The sequence below is a fragment of the Leptodactylus fuscus genome, chromosome 10 (genome assembly GCF_031893055.1).
Source record: "Leptodactylus fuscus isolate aLepFus1 chromosome 10, aLepFus1.hap2, whole genome shotgun sequence".
In the NCBI taxonomy this organism is placed as follows: Eukaryota; Metazoa; Chordata; class Amphibia; order Anura; family Leptodactylidae; genus Leptodactylus; species Leptodactylus fuscus.
The window spans coordinates 1,140,556-1,158,048 of record NC_134274.1 but is presented as its reverse complement, the minus strand read 5'-3'; the positions used below and the strand labels follow the sequence as shown (position 1 = coordinate 1,158,048).

Below are 17,493 nucleotides of genomic sequence, written 5' to 3'. Positions count from 1 at the left end.
TCGGCCCTGCAAGAGATCCCGCTCTACTCTCACATTGCAGGGTTAAAGCAGCAGCAGCAGGTACATTCCCTCATTTACATAATCGCTGGCAGTGACCCACCCACCCTCATTTACATAACCTTTCTCTGCATCTAATCACCCCTGTATAATAGCAAAGTGTATGAGCCCCCGCCCAAAGGGTGTTAAACAAGTGACATTTCCTTTCTGTAATTCTCTCCTTAATGCAGCCGCCCCCAGAGCTGGCGCTCCCGACGCCGCTGATCTCCGTGCTGAGCTGCGCCCAAATCCTCCCCAGGAAAACTCAACCTCATGAAAGAAATTCTGGTGATTCCGAAGCCGGGGACAGAGGTCGCAAAGGTCAGACACGTATGGAGAGCCCTGGGGGGCGCTTGCACTATTATCCGATCAGTGTAGTGGACTAGAGATGAGCGAGTAGTGTAGGGATCAGCCGATCCGGACAGCACGCTCCATAGAAATGAATGGCTGCTCCTGGGACTTCCGCTGCTTAACCCCCGCGTGCCGGCTACGTCCATTCATTTCTATGCGAGCGTGCTGTTTGGAGATCGGCTGATCTCGCTCATCTCTAGTAGGGACCCCTGTGCAGGACCCTCATGTAGTAGGAGACAGCAGTGCAGTATTCCTCCTGTGGTGGCGCTGTAGCAGAGTGAAGCTTGTGTCATGGGATTAAGTCATTGTGTAAAGTCTTGGAGCCCTTTTCTGATACCTGTATAATAATCTGATAGGGGCAGTCAGGGGTAGGGGGGGGTATGCAGCGGTAGGGGGCAGTCAGACGGCAGGGGAGGGGGCAGGTCAGCGGCAGGGGAGGGGGCAGGCAGGGGAGGGGGGCAGGCAGGGGAGGGGGCAGTCAGCGGCAGGGAGGAGGGGGCAGGCAGGGGGAGGGGGCAGGCAGGGGAGGGGGGCAGGCAGGGGAGGGGGCAGGCAGGGGAGGGGGCAGGCAGGGGAGGGGGGCAGGCAGGGGAGGGGGGCAGGCAGGGGAGGGGGCAGGCAGGGGAGGGGGCAGGCAGGGGAGGGGGCAGGCAGCTGGGAGGGGGCAGTCAGCGGAGGGGGGCAGTCAGCGGAGGGGGCAGTCAGCGGGAGGGGGCAGTCAGCGGAGGGGGCAGGCAGCGGGAGGGGGGCAGTCAGCGGCAGGGGAGGGGGGCAGTCAGCGGCAGGGGAGGGGGGCAGTCAGCGGCAGGGGAGGGGGGCAGTCAGCGGCAGGGGAGGGGGCAGTCAGCGGCAGGGGAGGGGGGCAGTCAGCGGCAGGGGAGGGGGGCAGTCAGCGGCAGGGGAGGGGGCAGTCAGCGGCAGGGGAGGGGGGGCAGTCAGCGGCAGGGGAGGGGGCAGTCAGCGGCAGGGGAGGGGGCAGTCAGCGGCAGGGGAGGGGGCAGTCAGCGGCAGGGGGAGGGGGCAGTCAGCGGCAGGGGAGGGGGGCAAGTCAGCGGCAGGGGAGGGGGGCAGTCAGCGGCAGGGGAGGGGGGCAGTCAGCGGCAGGGGAGGGGGCAGTCAGCGGCAGGGGAGGGGGCAGTCAGCGGCAGGGGAGGGGGCAGTCAGCGGCAGGGGAGAGGGGGCAGTCAGCGGGCAGGGGGGGGGGGCAGTCAGCGGCAGGGGGGGGGGGCAGTCAGCGGCAGGGGGGGGGGCAGTCAGCGGCAGGGGGGGGGGCAGTCAGCGGCAGGGGGGGGGGGCAAGTCAGCGGGCAGGGGGGGGGGGCAGTCAAGCGGCAGGGGGGGGGGGCAGTCAGCGGCAGGGGGGGGGGGCAGTCAGCGGCAGGGGGTGGGGGGGCAGTCAGCTGGCAGGGGAGGGGGCAGTCAGCGGCAGGGGAGGGGGCAGGCAGGGGAGGGGGCAGGCAGGGGAGGGGGCAGGCAGGGGAGGGGGCAGGCAGGGGAGGGGGCAGGCAGGGGAGGGGGCAGGCAGGGGAGGGGGCAGGCAGGGGAGGGGGCAGTCAGGGGAGGGGGGCAGTCAGGGGAGGGGGGCAGTCAGCGGCAAGGGGGGGGGGGCAGTCAGCGGCAGGGGGGGGGGGCAGTCAGCGGCAGGGGGGGGGGCAGTCAGCGGCAGGGAGAGGGGGGCAGTCGCGGCAGGGGAGGGGAGGCAGTCAGCTGGCAGGGGAGGGGGCAGTCAGCGGCAGGGGGGGGGGGCAGTCAGCGGCAGGGGGGGGGGCAGTCAGCGGCAGGGGGAGGGCAGTCAGCGGCAGGGGGGGGGGCAGTCAGCGGCAGGGGAGGGGGGGGGCAGTCAGCGGCAGGGGAGGGGGGGGGCAGTCAGCGGCAGGGGAGGGGGGGGCAGTCAGCGGCAGGGGAGGGGGCAGGCAGGGGAGGGGGCAGGCAGGGGAGGGGGGCAGGCAGGGGAGGGGGCAGGGCAGGGGGAGGGGGCAGGCAGGGGAGGGGGCAGGCAGGGGAGGGGGCAGGCAGGGGAGGGGGCAGTCAGCGGCAGGGGGGGGGGGGGGCAGTCAGCGGCGGGGGGGGGGGGGCAGTCAGCGGCAGGGGGGGGGGGGGGCAGTCAGCGGCAGAGGGGGGGGGGCAGTCAGCGGCAGGGGGGGGGGGCAGTCAGCGGCAGGGGGGGGGGGCAGTCAGCGGCAGGGGGGGGGGGGGCAGTCAGCGGCAGGGGGGGGGGGCAGTCAGCGGCAGGGGGAGGGAGGCAGTCAGCGGCAGGGGAGGGGGGCAGTCAGCGGCGGGGGGAGGGGGCAGTCAGCGGCAGGGGGGGGGGCAGTCAGCGGCAGGGGGGGGGGCAGTCAGCGGCAGGGGAGGGGAGCAGTCAGCGGCAGGGGGGAGAGGGCAGTCAGCGGCAGGGGGGGGGCAGTCAGCGGCAGGGGGGGGGGCAGTCAGCGGCAGGGGGGGGGGGCAGTCAGCGGCAGGGGGGGGGCAAGTCAGCGGCAGGGGGGGGCAGTCAGCGGCAGGGGGGGGCAGTCAGCGGCAGGGGGGGGCAGTCAGCGGACAGGGGGGGGGCAGTCAGCTGGCAGGGGGGGGGGCAGTCAGGGGGGGGGGGGCAGTCAGCGGCAGGGGGGGGGGCAGTCAGCGGCAGGGGGGGGGGGCAGTCAGCGGCAGGGGGGGGGGGCAGTCAGCGGCAGGGGGGGGGGGGGCAGTCAGCGGCAGGGGGGGGGGGGAGCAGTCAGCGGCAGGGGAGGTGGGGGCAGTCAAGCGGCAGGGGGGGGGCAGTCAGCGGCAGGAGGGGGGGCAGTCAGCGGCAGAGGGGGGGGGCAGTCAGCGGCAGGGGGGCGGGGCAGTCAGCGGCAGGGGGCGGGGGCATGTCAGCGGCAGGGGGCGGGGCAGTTCAGCGGCAGGGGGCGGGGGCAGTCAGCGGCAGGGGGGGGGCAGTCAGCGGCAGGGGGGAGGGGGCAGTCAGCGGCAGGGGGGGGGCAGTCAGCGGCAGGGGGAGGGGGGCAGTCAGCGGCAGGGGGGGGGGCAGTCAGCGGCAGGGGGGGGGGCAGTCAGCGGCAGGGGAGGGCAGTCAGCGGCAGGGGGAGGGCAGTCAGCGGCAGGGGGGGGGCAGTCAGCGGCAGGGAGGGAGGGGGGGGGCAGTCAGCGGCAGGGGGGGGGCAGTCAGCGGCAGGGGGGGGGGCAGTCAAGCGGCAGGGGGGGGGCAGTCAGCGGCAGGGGGGGGGGCAGTCAGCGGCAGGGGGGGGGGCAGTCAGCGGCAGGGGGGGGGGGCAAGTCACGCTGGCAGGGGGGGGGGTGGCAGTCAGCGGCAGGGGGGGGGGCAGTCAGCGGCAGGGGGGGGGGCAGTCAGCGGTCAGGGGGGGAGGGGGCAGTCAGCGGCAGGGGGGGGGGGGGGCAGTCAGCGGCAGGGGGGGGGGGGCAGTCAGCGGCAGGGGGGGGGGGGCAGTCAGCGGCAGGGGGGGGAGGGGGCAGTCAGCGGCAGGGGAGGGGCAGTCAGTAACTGCCTGGTGTTTTATTCCAGAGCTTGGACCTGGGCCTCCTCCCTCCAGAAACAGATCCTGAAGCAGGTGGAGACGCAGAGTAGGGGTGAGGTAAGTGTAACCTGAATATATTACCCGTTCTGTATACTCGCTGTATACTCCTCCTCCTCTCCCGTACGCACATCACTGGCCTGACCCCCATAGAGAATCGCCGTGTCCCCTCGCTCTCTGACTTGTCCGTTTTCTCCCCGCAGTCGCCGCTCGGCTGCCCTCATTCTCGCACTGCGACCGCTCTGGATCAACCTCTGGAGTTAATTGGAGACGCCTGCGAACGGCTGGGCCTAGACCTGGGGGACAAGCGTCTATCTGGCCATAAACTGCGCCGCCCACCAACTAATGGACGATGTGAGTATTACGCCACGCCCTTATTGAGCCCATTTGTTGCCTGTGACCTTTGACCTTGTTCCATTTCCTGTCTGTGATAAAACAGAACAAAGGGAGGTACGAAATCGCCAGCGGAACGTGGAAGAGCCCAGAGGAGATGGTGCGGTCTGTACGTGGGACCTAATACACAGGCACCCCGCCATCATGGCCTTAGTGGGACCCGCTCCGCAAAGAGGTAATGCTGGAGCAGCAGGCACATGACCCCTTGTAACCCCCACAGTGATGCTGCCATGCCTCTCCACAATAATGCCCCCCCCCCCGGTACCCCCCACAGTAGTGACCTCCCCAGTTATGGCCCCCCCATGTGCCTCCCTCAGTTATGGCCCCCCACCCATGTACCCCCAACAGTAATGACATTACCTTGTACCCCCACAGTAGTGACCTCCCCAGTTATGGCCCCCCCATGTACCCCCACAGTAATGACATTACCTTGTACCCCCCACAGTAGTGACCTCCCCAGTTATGGCCCCCCCCATGTACCCCCCACAGTAATGGCCCCCCTTGGTACCCCCCCAGTCATGACCCTCTCCGTGTAACCTCACAGGACAGGCAGCAATGGGACACCCTGGGGAAAGCCATTGGCTCTAGATGTTACCTGTTGGCGGACGTAGCCATGAGATCTCGGGGCGACCTCCAGCAGGGCAGTGACCCTCTTGTCTGCAGCGGTCCCCATCCTCAAACTGACCAATGAAACGACAGTGTCCGACCTACTGATGGCCGTCCGAGGGATCGAAGGTAAAAATAAGAAGTCACAGGAGGGGGTTAATACCGGGGGGGCACTTATTTCCTTGAGGATTAGAAACTGTTGACCCACGCACGTCACCCCCGGTAATGTCTCTTTCTTCTTCCAGGAGAGAACCGTCTAACCATACTGGGCTCCTCCTGTGAGGAGTGTGCGGAGGAGAGTCTCGTAGATCTGGTAGGAGTCCTGTGACTGTCTACTACATGTCTGCATCCAGGAAGAGGAGGGGCCTGATCACAGGGGAAGGAGGAGCCTGATCACACAGGGGGAGGAGGAGACTGATCACACAGGGGGAGGAGGAGCCTGATCACACAGGGGGGAGGAGGAGCCTGATCACATGGGAAGGAGGAGCCTGATCACACAGGGGGAGGAGGAGGAGACTGATCACACAGGGGGGAGGAGGAGCCTGATCACACAGGGGGGAGGAGGAGCCTGATCACATGGGAAGGAGGAGCCTGATCACACAGGGGGGAGGAGGAGACTGATCATATGGGAAGGAGGAGCCTGATCACACAGGGGGGAGGAGGGAGCCTGATCACACAGGGGGAGGAGGAGCCCTGATCACACAGCGGGGAGGGGAGGGAAGGAGCCTGATCACACAGGGGGAGGAGGAGACTGATCACACAGGGGGAGGGAGGAGCCTGATCACACAGGGGGAGGAGGAGCCTGATCACACAGGGGGGAGGAGAGGAGCCTTATCACACAGGGGGAGGAGCCTGATCACATAGGAGGAGACTGATCACATGGGAAGGAAGAGCCTGATCACACAGGGGGAGGAGGGGCCTTATCACACAGGGGGAGGAGGAGCCTGATCCCATAGGAGGAGACTGATCACACAGGGGGAGAGGAGGAGCCTGATCACACAGGGGGAGGAGCCTGATCACACAGGGGGAGGGAGGGGCCTTATCACACAGGGGGAGGAGCCTGATCACATAGGAGGAGACTGATCACATGGGAAGGAAGAGCCTGATCACACAGGGGGGAGGAGCCTGATCACACAGGGGGGAGGAGGACAAAATAAATACAAATAAGCTTTATTAGCGTTACCAAAGAATAAAACATTTGATGTTGCCAAAGCAAAAAGGGGATTGGGGGTGGTGGATGGGGGTGTATGGGGGTTCATGGGTTGGGGGTTTGAGTGTCTTTAGGGTCTCCTTGTTCTTGTTTGGGGTGTTTGGGTGTCGGTGGGTATGGGGTAGACAGGTGATGGGGGGGGGGGGGGTATAACAGTCCGTGGAGTCTCATCTTCCTCTGGTTTGGTGACAGCTGGGACACGTATTGGGCAGTGATCTCCACAGTGGCCTCTTCTTCTCCCAGTAGTGATGTAGAGTTTCCTCTTCTCCCAGTCTGGGATGTGGGCAGAGAGTCTTTGGTAGTAGACGGCCCCTCACAGCTGAGTATTTGGTGCAGTGTAGCAGGCAGTGGGTCTGGTCTTCTAGGGCCCCCTGGTCACAGTGCTGGCACAGTCTCTTCTCCCGTGGCTTGTACGTCTGTCTGTATCGCCCCGTCTCTATCTCTAGGTTGTGGAGGCGCTCAGTCTGTATCGGCTCAGGGTCTGTCTGTGCTCACACAGGGGGAGGAGGAGCTTATCTGAGAAGGCGGAGCCTTACTCCCTGCTCATACAGGAGTTGGTTGCAGTCAGGCTCCTCCTCCTGTGTTGGTTGCAGGGACTCAGGGAGAGAAATTCCTCTTCCTTTTCGGTCGCTGGTATTTTCGCTGCGATTCAGTGCACCGTTATTCCATCGCGGGCCCCCGCTGCTGATCAGGCCTGGATGATTGAGATGCAGCAAGATTGAGCAGGACGCTTCTTGTTTCCTGCTGCGACCTCTGCCCCCTAATGGGAGGCGTATTCCAAGAAGAATCTGCCCCTAAATCCACGGCAAAAATCCACCATGTGAACAAAGTCTTAGAACAGAAGGAGATCTGAGCGGGAGGCAGTAATATAGGCGGCTCCTCCTTGGCCTACCGCTGAATGCAGGCACCTTAAGGGCGTGTTCACACAGATTGTGTTGCGTCTCATCAGACTTTACATACATGAATAGTACATGCAATACAAGAGACTCCTCCTGCAGCCACATTCACTCCCAAATCTATACTCAATCTGTCTTGGTCTGCTAAGACAGACTTGTCAGCTCCTAGGGGGGATCAGATTGTGCTGAGAGAAGTCTATGGAGTTAAGAGGCAGCTGCAGCTACAAGTGAGTTTTCTTGTGTTGCTCTCACTCCTATGACATCACCGCCACGCTCTCTCCTATGACATCACCTCCGCTCTCACTCCTATGACATCACCGCTCGCGCTCTCTCCTATGACATCACCTCCGCACTCTCTCCTATGACATCACCGCCGCGCTCTCTCCTATGACATCACCTCCGCACTCTCTCCTATGACATCACCGCTCGCGCTCTCTCCTATGACATCACCTCTCCGCACTCTCTCCTATGACATCACCGCCCGCGCTCTCTCCTATGACATCACCGCCACTCTCACTCCTATGACATCACCTCCGCACTCTCTCCTATGACATCACCTCCGCACTCTCTCCTATGACATCACCGCCGCGCTCTCTCCTATGACATCACCTCCGCGCTCTCTCCTATGACATCACCTCCGGCGCTCTCTCCTATGACATCACCTCCGCGCTCTCTCCTATGACATCACCTCCGCGCTCTCTCCCTATGACATCACCACCGCTCTCACTCCTATGACATCACCACCGCTCTCTCCTATGACATCACCTCCCGCGCTCTCTCCTATGACATCACCTCCCGCCGCTCTCTCCTATGACATCACCGCCGCGCGCTCTCTCCTATGACATCACCTCCACGCTCTCTCCTATGACATCACCCGCCGCGCTCTCTCCTATGACATCACCTCTCACGCTCTCTCCTATGTATCTAACTATGACATCACCGCCGCGCTCTTCTCCTATGACATCACCGACCGCGCTCTTCTCCTATGACATCACCTCCGCGCTCTCTCTCCTATGACATCACCTCGCCGCTCTCACTCCTATGACATACACCTCCGCACTCTCTCCTATGACATCACCGCCCGCGCTCACTACCTATGACATCACCGCCGCGCTCTCTCCTATGACATCACCGCCGCTCTCACTCCTATGACATCACTGCCGCTCTCACTCCTTCTCTCCCCGCAGGCTGTGGGTCTTGGTGTGCGGTTCATTCACCTGGGAGGTCTGCTGCGTGGCGAGAGAGCCGCCAAATACAACAGACTGCTGCAGATAGAGGAGGATCTGACCCGCAGCGGCACGCTGGGTAATGACCAGTCATAGGGGGAGGGGGGGCGCTGACAGTGCTTTGTGGCCCCTTTGCAGGGGGCAGTGCTGACAGATTGGGAGGAGGGAGGATTATTTTTTGGTTATTTCCTTCATTTCCTCTTCCAGGTCGGCAGGAGGAGTTTGAATTTCCCGCTCTCTGGAACAACATGGAAGTCTCAACACTCGGATAAGATGCCTGACAGGGGTGCAGCGACGGGGGAGCGGGAAGAGATGCCTGGACAGGGGTGCAGCGACGGGGAGGGGGGAAGAGATGCCTGACAGGGGTTGCAGCGACGGGGAGGGGGAAAGAGATGCCTGACAGTGCAGGGACGGGGAGGCGGGAAGAGATGCCTGACGGTGCAGGGACGGGGAGGGGGGAAGAGATGCCTGACGGTGCAGGGACGGGGAGCGGGAAGAGATGCCTGACGGTGCAAGGGACGGGGAGCGGGAAGAGATGCCTGACTGTGCAGGGACGGGGAGGGGGAAGAGATGCCTGACGGGTGCAGGGACGGGGAGCAGGAAGAGATGCCTGACGGTGCAGGGACGGGGAGGGGGAAGAGATGCCTGACGGTGCAGGGACGGGGAGGGGGGAAGAGATGCCTGACAGAGTGCAGCGACGGGGGAGGGGGAAGAGATGCCTGACGGTGCAGGGACGGGGAGCGGGAAGAGATGCCTGACAGGGTGTGCAGCGACGGGGAGGGGGAAGAGATGCCTGACGGTGCAGGGACGGGGAGCGGGAAGAGATGCCTGACGGTGCAGGGACGGGGAGCGGGAAGAGATGCCTGACTGTGCAGGGACGGGGAGGGGGAAGAGATGCCTGACGGTGCAGGGACGGGGAGGGGGAAGAGATGCCTGACGGGTGCAGGGACGGGGGAGCGGGAAGAGATGCCTGACGGTGCAGGGACGGGGAGGGGGGAAGAGATGCCTGACAGAGTGCAGCGACGGGGGAGGGGGGAAGAGATGCCTGACGGTGCAGGGACGGGGAGCGGGAAGAGATGCCTGACGGGGTGCAGCGACGGGGAGGGGGAAGAGATGCCCTGACGGTGCAGGGACGGGGGAGCGGGAAGAGATGCCTGACGGTTGCAGGGACGGGGAGGGGGAAGAGATGCCTGACGGTGCAGGGACGGGGAGCGGGAAGAGATGCCTGACGGTGCAGCGACGGGGGAGGGGGAAGAGATGCCTGACGGTGCAGGGACGGGGAGCGGGAAGAGATGCCTGACGGTGCAGGGACGGGGAGCGGGAAGAGATGCCTGACTGTGCAGGGACGGGGAGGGGGAAGAGATGCCCTGACGGTGTGCAGGGACGGGGGAGCGGGAAGAGATGCCTGACGGTGCAGGGACGGGGAGGGGGAAGAGATGCCTGACAGAGTGCAGCGACGGGGAGGGGGAAGAGATGCCTGACGGTGCAGGGACGGGGAGCGGGAAGAGATGCCTGACAGGGTGCAGCGACGGGGAGGGGGGAAGAGATGCCTGACGGTGCAGGGACGGGGAGCGGGGAAGAGATGCCTGACGGTGCAGGGACGGGGAGCGGGAAGAGATGCCTGACTGTGCAGGGACGGGGGAGGGGGAAAGAGATGCCTGACGGTGCAGGGACGGGGGAGGGGGAAGAGATGCCTGACGGTGCAGGGACGGGGAGCGGGAAGAGATGCCTGACGGTGCAGGGACGGGGAGGGGGAAGAGATGCCTGACAGAGTGCAGCGACGGGGAGGGGGAAGAGATGCCTGACGGTGCAGGGACGGGGAGCGGGAAGAGATGCCTGACGGTGCAGGGACGGGGAGCGGGAAGAGATGCCTGACGGGTGCAGGGACGGGGAGGGGGAAGAGATGCCTGACGGTGCAGGGACGGGGAGCGGGGAAGAGATGCCTGACGGTGCAGGGACGGGGAGGGGGGAAGAGATGCCTGACAGAGGTGCAGCGACGGGGAGGGGGGAAGAGATGCCTGACGGTGCAGGGACGGGGGAGCGGGAAGAGATGCCTGACGGGGTGCAGCGACGGGGAGGGGGAAGAGATGCCTGACGGTGCAGGGACGGGGAGCGGGAAGAGATGCCTGACGGTGCAGGGACGGGGGAGGGGGAAGAGATGCCTGACGGTGCAGGGACGGGGAGACGGGGAAGAGATGCCTGACGGTGCAGCGACGGGGAGGGGGAAGAGATGCCTGACGGTGCAGGGACGGGGAGCGGGAAGAGATGCCTGACGGTGCAGGGACGGGGGAGCGGGAAGAGATGCCTCACTGTGCAGGGACGGGGAGGGGGGAAGAGATGCCTGACGGTTGCAGGGACGGGGAGGGGGAAGAGATGCCTGACGGTGCAGGGACGGGGAGCGGGAAGAGATGCCTGACGGTGCAGGGGACGGGGGAGCGGGAAGAGATGCCTGACGGTGCAGGGGACGGGGAGGGGGAAGAGATGCCTGACGGGGTGCAGCGACGGGGAGGGGGGAGAGAGATGCCTGACGGTGCAGGGACGGGGAGGGGGGAAGAGATGCCTGACAGAGTGCAGCGACGGGGAGGGGGAAGAGATGCCTGACGGTGCATGAGGACGGGGAGCGGGAAGAGATGCCTGACGGTGCAGGGGACGGGGAGCGGGAAGAGATGACTGACAGGGGTGCAGCGACGGGAAGAGATGCCTGACGGTGCAGGGACGGGGAGCGGGAAGAGATGCCTGACGGTGCAGGGACGGGGAGGGGGGAAGAGATGACTGACAGGGTGCAGCGAACGGGAAGAGATGCCTGACGGGTGCAGCGACGGGGAGGGGGATGAGATGCCTGACAGGGGTGCAGCGACTGGGGTGGGGGGGGGGGGGGAGAGGAGATGCCTAACAGGTGTGCAGACAGAGGGAGGGAGGAGATGACTGACTGGGTACAGCAATGGAAGGGGGGAGGGGGTGTTTCGGTGCCTGGGGTGTGGAACAAGTCTAAGACAACAAACTGCTGGGTGTCAGCCTAACCTACCGCGCCCCAGATGTCGCCCCCCCCCCCATCCTGCTTATTAAATGTGTTGTCCTCCTGCTGATGTCGTCCTTGGTCTCTCTGTACCTCGGTGATGCTGCAGCTTTCGGTCAGGACTAGAGTAGCAGAAGTCTCATCTCCTCACCCGTCTGACACTCACCTTTCCTATTACGTTGGCAGTCTCTTCCGGCTTGCAGAACTTTCTGTGAAGTGCGAGATTACATCATCATCTAGAAAATCCTCCATCGTGGCAGACTCCTCCCCTTCCCACCAAACTCCACCTTCCCTGTTCTCAATGTATCTTCTTATACCCCCCTACCACATTGGTGCTGAAAGGAGCAGCAGATTCATAACACGCCCCTGACTCCATCTATATCAGCGGTGAGTGCTGTGTACACAATCTACAGTGTATCTCATTGCCTGCCTGTACTGTGATTGCTGTGTGCAGAATCCCCAGTCTAATCCCATGTGACTACACACTGCTGTTTTCACTCACACTACCTGTATATAGCACCTGCATGTGCAGAATCTCCACTGTATACTAAGAAAGCAGCCTCACAATCCCTGTCCATACTGTGTATGCAGAATCTACCCCTGCCTGCCTACACTATCTGAGTACTGTGTGCAGAATCTCCAGTGTATAAGCTGTAAATATTCCCTGCGTGTGCTGAAGCTTCTGCCTTGTTCAATATCCAGCAGTGGACACCAAACAGGATGGAGAAGACGGTGGGGGACTCTGCTCCACCCCATGTGTTAGATAAAAACAGAGACCCCCGGCCTACGTGACAGGTATCGGAGAGAGGGGCCACTATACAGACAAGAGACTGGATCGGTTTTCACACTTTAATACTCAGATCACAAGAACCGAAACTCAGTGAATGACGTCACATCCATAAATCAGCAAATATTCACACTCATTGGGAAGGATCAGACGTGTGGTCATGGATTTACCCCAATCCTGGCTCTCCGACACTATGGGGGTGACCTGCAGCAACTCCCCCAGCACTGGTGCAGAGCGAAATAGTGCAACATATAGCAGAGCAAACTATAGCGCCACCCTGAGCTGTAGTGTAGTGCAGCTCCATAGTGCAATGTGTTATAAAGCTACGTGTTGTGCTGGAGCTGGGCCTTGTAGTGCAGCACACTGCCGCCGCCTCATCATCATCATCCAGTGCGCTGGAGCTGGGCCTTGTAGTGCAGCACACTGCCGCCTCATCATCATCATCAATCATCCAGTGTGCTGGAGCTGGGCCTTGTAGTGCAGCACACTGCCGCCTCATCATCATCATCATCCAGTGTGCTGGAGCTGGGCCTTGTAGTGCAGCACACTGCCGCCTCATCATCATCATCATCCAGTGTGCTGGGCCTTGTAGTGCAGCACACTGCTCGCCAGCTTCATCATCATCATCATCCAGTGCGCTGGAGCTGGGCCTTGTAGTGCAGCACACTGCCGCCTCATCATCATCATCATCATCCAGTGTGGCTGGAGCTGGGCCTTGTAGTGCAGCACACTGCCACCTCATCATCATATCATCATCCAGTGTGCTGGAGCTGGGCCTTGTAGTGCAGCACACTGCCGCCTCATCATCATCATCATCCAGTGCGCTGGAGCTGGGCCTTGTAGTGCAGCACACTGCCACCTTCATCATCATCATCATCCAGTGCGCTGGAGCTGGGCCTTGTAGTGCAGCACACTGCCGCCGCTTCATCATCATCATCCAGTGCGCTGGAGCTGGGCCTTGTAGTGCAGCACACTGCCGCCGCCCTCATCATCATCATCATCCAGTGTGCTGGAGCTGGGCCTTTGTAGTGCAGCACACTGCCGCCGCTTCATCATCATCATCCAGTGCGCTGGGCCTTGTAGTGCAGCACACTGCCGCCTCATCATCATCATCATCCAGTGTGCTGGAGCTGGGCCTTGTAGTGCAGCACACTGCCCGCCTCATCATCATCATCATCATCATCCAGTGCGCTGGAGCTGGGCCTTGTAGTGCAGCACACTGCCGCCGCCTCATCATCATCATCCAGTGCGCTGGAGCTGGGCCTTGTAGTGCAGCACACTGCCACTCGCATCATCATCATCCAGTGCGCTGGAGCTGGGCTGGGCCTTGTGTAGTGCAGCACACTGCCGCCTCATCATCATCCAGTGCGCTGGAGCTGGGCCTTGTAGTGCAGCACACTGCCGCCGCCTCATCATCATCCAAAGCAATGCAACCTATCAGAACGCAGCAGATCACCCTGAGAAGCGAGCAGCGGCCACGGAAGGGGCGAGTAATATGGGAATGTAGAAGTGAAACCGCTTGTGTCATAGGGGCAGTGGGGGCACATACTTACAAACCTCACATAATGTGACCCCTGAGAGGCGCTCCTGGTCACAGACCAGGTGGACATGTGATACTCCGCTGCCACCATGCAGGCTCCGCCTACTGCATTGGGGGTGAAATCAGCCCTTTACCCGGAGAGATGATGGGAGCCACATTCACAAAACCGGAGCCAAAGAAGAACCGCACAAATCCCAAGGAGGAGGAGACTGACGGCCGAAAGAATGGGGGGGGGGGGGTGGGGGGGAGGAGAGTATTGTGGCCCTTAACCCTCCACGGTCTGCCACGACCAATTTCTAGGCGGAGCTTAAGTACCCGACTGACAACTAATATCTAGAGAAGTTACAGGGGCGCTACAACTCCCCATACAGATGTACCAAAGTCTGCTGCCCCCCTATAGGGCAGCAGCAGTGCCGGACTTATGGGGCACCTGATGGGTCAGCTACAGCTCAGGATTGGCGTCCCTTTTAGGTGCCTGCCGCCTGACATTCTGGGGCAGTCTGTTGTAGGCGACCATCACAGCAAGGAAGTAAAATATGGCGTCCCTCCGTCCTGAGGTCTGGGCGGTATGATGGGGGGAGGGGGCGTAATCTCCCCGTCATTTGGCTTCAGTTTTGTGAATCTGCTGCTGATATTGAAGCTTTGTGCTGAGAAGTGAGGAGTGGAGGTGAGGAAGCACAGCCCCTCTCCCCGGGGACCAGCCCTGCCAGATCGGGGGCGTCTTGTGCTCGTGACATCATGGCGGAGGCCGCTGCCGCCCTGTTAGCAGTGTGAACTGTCCGCGTCCTTCCCTTTCTTGTCACCTGTGTCCAGGTTAGCTCGAGTCGCCCGAGGGCTGAAGCTTCACTGAGCTCAGGGTCGGCTCCAGTTTCTCTCCATTTTCTGCATATCCCAAAGTCTCTGCAGAGCTAAGAAGAGAGACCAGAGCAGGTTAGGAGGGGGGCGGGAGGAGGCCCGAGCAAGTTAGGAGGGGCGGGAGGGGGCCAGAGCAGGTTAGGAGGGGCGGGAGGGGCCAGAGCAGGTTAGGAAGGGGCGGGGAGGGGGCCAGAGCAGGTTAGGAGGGGGGCTAGAGCAGGTTAGGAGGGGGCCCGAGCAGGTTAGGAGGGGGGCGGGAGGGGGCCCGAGCAGGTTAGGAGGGGGCCAGAGCAGGTTAGGAGGGGGGCCAGAGCAGGTTAGGAGGGGGCCAGAGCAGGTTAGGAGGGGGGCCAGAGCAGGTTAGAAGGGGAGCGGGAGGGGCCAGAGCAGGTTAGGAGGGGGGCGGGAGGGGGCCAGAGCAGGTTAGGAAGGGGGCAGGGAGGGGGCCAGAGCAGGTTAGGAAGGGGCGGGAGGGGGCCAGAGCAGGTTAGGAGGGGGCTAGAGCAGGTTAGGAGGGGGCAGGAGGGGGGCCCGAGCAGGTTAGGAGGAGGGCGGGAGGGGGCACCGAGCAGGTTAGGAGGGAGCGGTAGAGGGGCCAACGAGCAGGTTAGGAGGGGGCCAGAGCAGGTTAGGAGAGGGGCCAGAGCAGGTTAGGAGGGGGCCAGAGCAGGTTAGGAGGGGGCCAGAGCAGGTTAGGAGGGGGGCCAGACCGGGTTAGGAGGGGGCGGGAGGGGGCCAGAGCAGGTTAGGAGGGGGCCCGAGCAGGTTAGGAAGGGGCAGAAGGGAGGCCAGAGCAGGTTAGGAGGGGGCCAGAGCGGGATAGGAAGGGGCGGGAGGGGGGCCAGAGCAGGTTAGAAGGGAGTGGTAGGGGGCCAAAGCAGGTTAGGAAGGGGCGGGAGGGGGCCAGAGCAGGTTAGGAAGGGGCGGGAGGGGGCCAGAGCAGGTTAGGAGGGGGAGGAGAGGGCCAGAGCAGGTTAGGAAGGGGCGGGAGAGAGGGCCAGAGCAGGTTAGGAGGGGGGCCAGAGCAGGTTAGAAGGGGGCAGAGCAGGTTAGGAAGGGGCGGGAGGGGGCCAGAGCAGGTTAGGAGGGGGGCGGGGAGGGGGCCAGAGCAGGTTAGGAAGGGGCGGGAGGGGGCCAGAGCAGGTTAGGAGGGGGCTAGAGCAGGTTAGGAGGGGGGCAGGAGGGGGCCCGAGCAGGTTAGGAGGGGGCGGGAGGGGGCAACCGAGCAGGTTAGGAGGGGGGCCGGGAGGGGGCGCCCGAGCAGGTTAGGAGGGGCGCGCCAGAGCAGGTTAGGAGAGGGCCAGAGCAGGTTAGGAGGGAGGCCAGAGCAGGTTAGGAGGGGGCCAGAGCAGGTTAGGAGGGGGCCAGACCGGGTTAGGAGGGGGCGGGGGAGGGGGCCAGAGCAGGTTAGGAGGGGGCAGCCCGAGCAGGTTAGGAAGGGGCAGAAGGGGGCCCAGAGCAGGTTAGGAGGGGGCCAGAGCGGGATAGGAAGGGGGCGGGAGGGGGCCAGAGCAGGTTAGAAGGGAGTGGGTAGGGGGCTCAAAGCAGGTTAGGAAGGGGCGGGAGGGGGGCCAGAGCAGGTTAGGAAGGGGCGGGAGGGGGGCCAGAGCAGGTTAGGAGGGGGAGGGAGAGGGCCAGAGCAGGTTAGGAAGGGGCGGGAGAGGGCCAGAGCAGGTTAGGAGGGGGCCAGAGCAGGTTAGAAGGGGGCCAGAGCAGGTTAGGAAGGGGCGGGAGGGGGCCAGAGCAGGTTAGGAGGGGGAGGGAGAGGGCCAGAGCAGGTTAGGAAAGGGGCGCGGGAGAGGGCCAGAGCAGGTTAGGAGGGGGCTAGAGCAGGTTAGGAGGAGGGGCAGGAGGGGGGCAACAACGAGCAGGTTAGGAGGGGGCGGGAGGGGGCACAGAGCAGGTTAGGAGGGGGAGGGAGAGGGCCAGAGCAGGTTAGGAAGGGGCGGGAGAGGGCCAGAGCAGGTTAGGAGGGGGCCCAGAGCAGGTTAGAAGGGGGCCAGAGCAGGTTAGGAAGGGGCGGGAGGGGGCCAGAGCAGGTTAGGAGGGGGAGGGAGAGGGCCAGAGCAGGTTAGGAAGGGGCGGGAGAGGGCCAGAGCAGGTTAGGAGGGGGCCAGAGCAGGTTAGAAGGGGGCCAGAGCAGGTTAGGAAGGGGCGGGAGGGGGCCAGAGCACTGCCCCTCCCCCCCCAGTAACTGAAGCTGACCAGACATTTCCATTTACTTACTGAGAGGACACCTTGGGGTGGTGCCGCTTATCGGAGGAGCAGCAGCTGTCCTTCCCCAACTCCTCCTGTCACACTCTGACTGGCAGGGGGGCCCAGGAGCGGCATTGACTTGGATTCCAGGGCACAGAGGGCCCCGGCTGCTGCAGCGCGAGAGAGGAGAAGCAAAGAAGAAGGTCATACAATCATCGTCCTCTACACAGTCACCATCATCATCTACACAGTCGTCATCATCACTAGCACCGCTATCATCATTACATTCTATAAAGTATCACAAAGGGCCCAGAGATGGTTTGGCCCTCCAGGGATTTGCATATGAGGCGCCACAGTGTGCCATGCTCCGCCCCTCCTGCACATACAGACCTTATTCTTTATCCCGGTACTTACCAGATGCTTCTTGCTCAGTCGTCACTTTACGGCGCCGTAAAATTCTTTCCAGTTCACTTTCCGTGGAAGCTGCAGCCATGGCCCCAAGTCGCTTCCTGCTGGGGGTGGAGCCTATAGTATCCTAAAGAGAGGAGAGGCACGGTCACACGTAACAGAGCACAAAGGGGGGGCGATTGTTAGAAACAGAACATCACTACTTACCAGAATCCCCCGCAACTCCTGGACGGCACTGTGAGACTTATCCACCTGGAGAGACATATAACCAGGATTATTACACAGCAGGGGCCGGACTAAACCAAGGACCGCCCCAGAGGAGCACACACAACCCAAATATTACACAGAAACTACAAACTACTGCTCCCTGTTATCAGCCATGTCAGGAGAGGAGAGGCCGACTGTAGGACAGGAGAATACAATCTATTACTATCTGTTATCAGCCATGTCAGGAGAGGAGAG

General features: G+C 63.0%; 2 protein-coding genes and 2 long non-coding RNA genes across 4 annotated transcripts in view; 2 read left to right on the top strand and 2 right to left on the bottom strand.

Moving 5' to 3' along the window:
• Nucleotides 1-8,515, top strand: part of ENO4 (enolase 4) — a 17,243-nt gene extending 8,728 nt beyond the window's left edge. The window contains 15 exon segments of the mRNA XM_075258038.1: nucleotides 3-60; nucleotides 228-281; nucleotides 283-357; nucleotides 3,889-3,900; nucleotides 3,902-3,953; nucleotides 4,052-4,197; nucleotides 4,199-4,252; nucleotides 4,338-4,397; nucleotides 4,400-4,447; nucleotides 4,449-4,466; nucleotides 4,836-4,958; nucleotides 4,960-5,026; nucleotides 5,143-5,210; nucleotides 8,191-8,308; nucleotides 8,437-8,515. Of these exon segments, the coding sequence (XP_075114139.1) occupies nucleotides 3-60; nucleotides 228-281; nucleotides 283-357; nucleotides 3,889-3,900; nucleotides 3,902-3,953; nucleotides 4,052-4,197; nucleotides 4,199-4,252; nucleotides 4,338-4,397; nucleotides 4,400-4,447; nucleotides 4,449-4,466; nucleotides 4,836-4,958; nucleotides 4,960-5,026; nucleotides 5,143-5,210; nucleotides 8,191-8,308; nucleotides 8,437-8,501 (1,018 nt within the window). The 3' untranslated portion in view covers nucleotides 8,502-8,515.
• Nucleotides 8,516-12,501: 3,986 nt separating this feature from the next.
• Nucleotides 12,502-12,970, top strand: LOC142183434 (uncharacterized). The gene is made up of 3 exons (XR_012711775.1): nucleotides 12,502-12,606; nucleotides 12,667-12,851; nucleotides 12,914-12,970. It is a non-coding gene; the product is annotated as an uncharacterized LOC142183434 (long non-coding RNA).
• On the bottom strand, nucleotides 12,844-13,333 carry LOC142183433 (uncharacterized). Its single transcript, XR_012711774.1, has 3 exons — nucleotides 13,319-13,333; nucleotides 13,109-13,251; nucleotides 12,844-13,053 (listed from the first exon to the last, which is right to left on the bottom strand). It is a non-coding gene; the product is annotated as an uncharacterized LOC142183433 (long non-coding RNA).
• A 9-nt stretch (nucleotides 13,334-13,342) lies between these two features.
• SHTN1 (shootin 1) overlaps nucleotides 13,343-17,493 on the bottom strand; it is a 57,877-nt gene continuing 53,726 nt past the window's right edge. Inside the window, 5 exon segments of the mRNA XM_075258517.1 lie at nucleotides 13,343-14,480; nucleotides 16,654-16,686; nucleotides 16,688-16,793; nucleotides 17,038-17,158; nucleotides 17,239-17,283. Of these exon segments, the coding sequence (XP_075114618.1) occupies nucleotides 14,387-14,480; nucleotides 16,654-16,686; nucleotides 16,688-16,793; nucleotides 17,038-17,158; nucleotides 17,239-17,283 (399 nt within the window). The 3' untranslated portion in view covers nucleotides 13,343-14,386.